The sequence below is a fragment of the Colobus angolensis genome, unplaced genomic scaffold, assembly GCF_000951035.1.
Source record: "Colobus angolensis palliatus isolate OR3802 unplaced genomic scaffold, Cang.pa_1.0 Scaffold64, whole genome shotgun sequence".
Taxonomy (NCBI): Eukaryota; Metazoa; Chordata; class Mammalia; order Primates; family Cercopithecidae; genus Colobus; species Colobus angolensis.
In genome coordinates, this window is record NW_012120043.1 from 3,329,449 (window position 1) to 3,331,711 (window position 2,263).

At 55.8% G+C, this 2,263-nt stretch overlaps 1 protein-coding gene across 1 annotated transcript in view; it reads right to left on the reverse strand.

The window, feature by feature from the left end:
• The window catches only part of TLE2 (transducin-like enhancer of split 2), a 95,267-nt gene that overhangs the window by 35,891 nt on the left and 57,113 nt on the right, over positions 1-2,263 (reverse strand). Inside the window, exons 6-7 of the mRNA XM_011964125.1 lie at positions 960-1,034; positions 544-727 (exon numbers count right to left, since the gene is read on the reverse strand). Coding sequence (XP_011819515.1) covers positions 544-727; positions 960-1,034 — 259 coding nt within the window. The remainder of the gene's footprint in view (positions 1-543; positions 728-959; positions 1,035-2,263) is intronic.

The following is a 2,263-nucleotide window of genomic DNA, read 5'->3' on the forward strand; positions in this document are numbered from 1 at the left end:
AGCTGGGATTACAGGCACCCACCACCACTCTCGCCTAATTTTTTTTGTATTTTTAGTAGAGATGGGGTTTCCCCATGTTGGCTAGGCTGCTCTCGAACTCCTGGCCTCAGGTGATCCAGCCCCCTTGGCCTCTCAAAGTGCTGGGATTACAGGCAGAAGCCACCATGCCTAGCCTATGCTTGGCTAATTTTTAAATTTTTCATAGAGATGGCATCTTGCTATGTTGCTCAGGCTGGCCTCTAACTCCTGGCCTCAAGTGATCCTCCCAGCTCTGCCTCCTAAGTAGCTGGGGTTACAAGTGTGTACCACCACACCCAGCTAATTTTTAAAATTTTTGTAGAGATGGGGTCTCGCTCTGTTGCCCAGGCTGGTCATGAACTCCTGGGCTCAAGTGATCCTCTCGCCTCAGCCTCCCAAAGTGTTGGGATTACAGGTGTGAGCCACCGCATCCCCTCACGCTGATGTGTTTTGCTGCCCTGACCTTCCAGTCCTCCTCCCCAGCCCCATCCCCCCAGCCAATGCCACCTCACGCTGCCCACTCACCTCTGGACCCCTCGGCCTCCACGCCCGCACGGTCCTCCTTGACAGCCGCAGCCAGCTGAGCCTGGGCAGCCAGGGCTCCGGACAGGGCGAGCAGCCCCGTAGCACTGCCACCCACCAGCCCGGCTGGGCGGGGGGTGAGGGGCACAGGGGGTGCGTGGTGGGACAGCGGCTGGAGCTGCTGCTGCTAGAAAGGAGGGAGGATGGGCCGGGGCGGGGGCAGCGGGAGCCCAGCAGTCCCCAGGCCAAGAGGTAGACACAGGAGACGGGACCCAAGCACAGAGTGTGCCCGTGGGATTCCCAGGACCGCTGGAGCCAAGGCCCACACACCACCCCCAGCTTTAACACATCCTGGGCGGGTGCCAGGGACCTGGGAGTAGGTGTCTCCCCATGGCGGGGCAGGGGCTGGAAAGACTCACCCCAATGAGGCTGTTCAGTTCCCCCACGGTGACCTGCTTGGCACGCTCTACGGCCTGGAGCACCTGCTGCTGATGCTGGCGGGTGGAAGGGACCAGGTAGAGGGTACACTGAGCCCATGCTCACGCTAGCGCTAGCGGTGCCCTTGGGGGCCTGACCTCTCCCCGCCACCCTCTCATCTTTGCCCCAGTACTTCCCATTTCTCTTTTATCTTTTTCCCCCTCACTCTCTCCCTTTCCTTTTGGAATTTTGAAATAAGCACATGGAGAAAGAAATGAAACCTAACTGCAGTTAGAATCATTACAAATGAGGCCGGGCGCGGTGGCTCATGCCTGGAATCCCAGCACTGTGGGAGGCCGAGGTGGGCGGATCACCTGAGGCCAGGAGTTCGAGACCAGCCTGGCCAACATGGTGAAACCCCCGTCTCTACTAAAAATACAAAAATTAGCCTGGTGTGGTGGTGCATGCCTGTAATCCCAGCTGCTCGGGAGGCTGAGGCAGGAGAATTGCTTGAACCCAGGATGTGGAAGTTGCAGTGAGCCAAGATTGTACCACTGCACTCCGGCCTGGTGACAGAGCGAGACTCTATCTCCAAAATAAAATTTAAAAAAATACAAATCATAGTCTCTCCTTCAGGGCATTGAAGACATTTGGGGCTGGATCATTCTCTGGGGCAGGGCCGTTCCGGGCACTGCAGGGGGCTGAGCAGCACCCTTGGCCTCCACCCACTCCAATGCCAGGGGCACCCCCCAGTTGTGACAACCACAGACGTCTCCTGGTGGTTTTAAAAAAAAAAAAAAACCAATGTGATAAATCAGTACCATGGACTCTCCTCCTAGGTTAAGAAACAGAAAGTACCAGACTCCAGGGGGCCCCTACGCTCCCTACCATCAGAACACCCTCCCTTCTCCACTTTCATGACAATGATTTCTTTGTTTTTCTGTATAATTCTGCCTCCTACGATCGCCTTCCTAAACCTGCTTGGATTTGTCCGTTTTGAACTACGTTGTGGGCTCATTCTGAGTTCTCTTTGGTGTCTGGCCTCTCTCAGCGTAACATTTTAAGCTTCTTCCATGATGTGGTGGGCGGCGGCAGCGCGTTCAGCTTTCAGAGCTGCGGGACTCTGCCACAAGAAAATGTTCTATCTGGGCCGGTCGTCGCGGCAGCTCACACCTGTAATCCCAGCACTTTGGGAGACCAAGGAGGGTGGATCACCTGGAGGTCAGGAGTTCAAGACTAGCCTGGCCAACATGGTGAAACCCCATCTCTACTAAAAATACAAAAAAATTAGCCAGACATGGTGGCG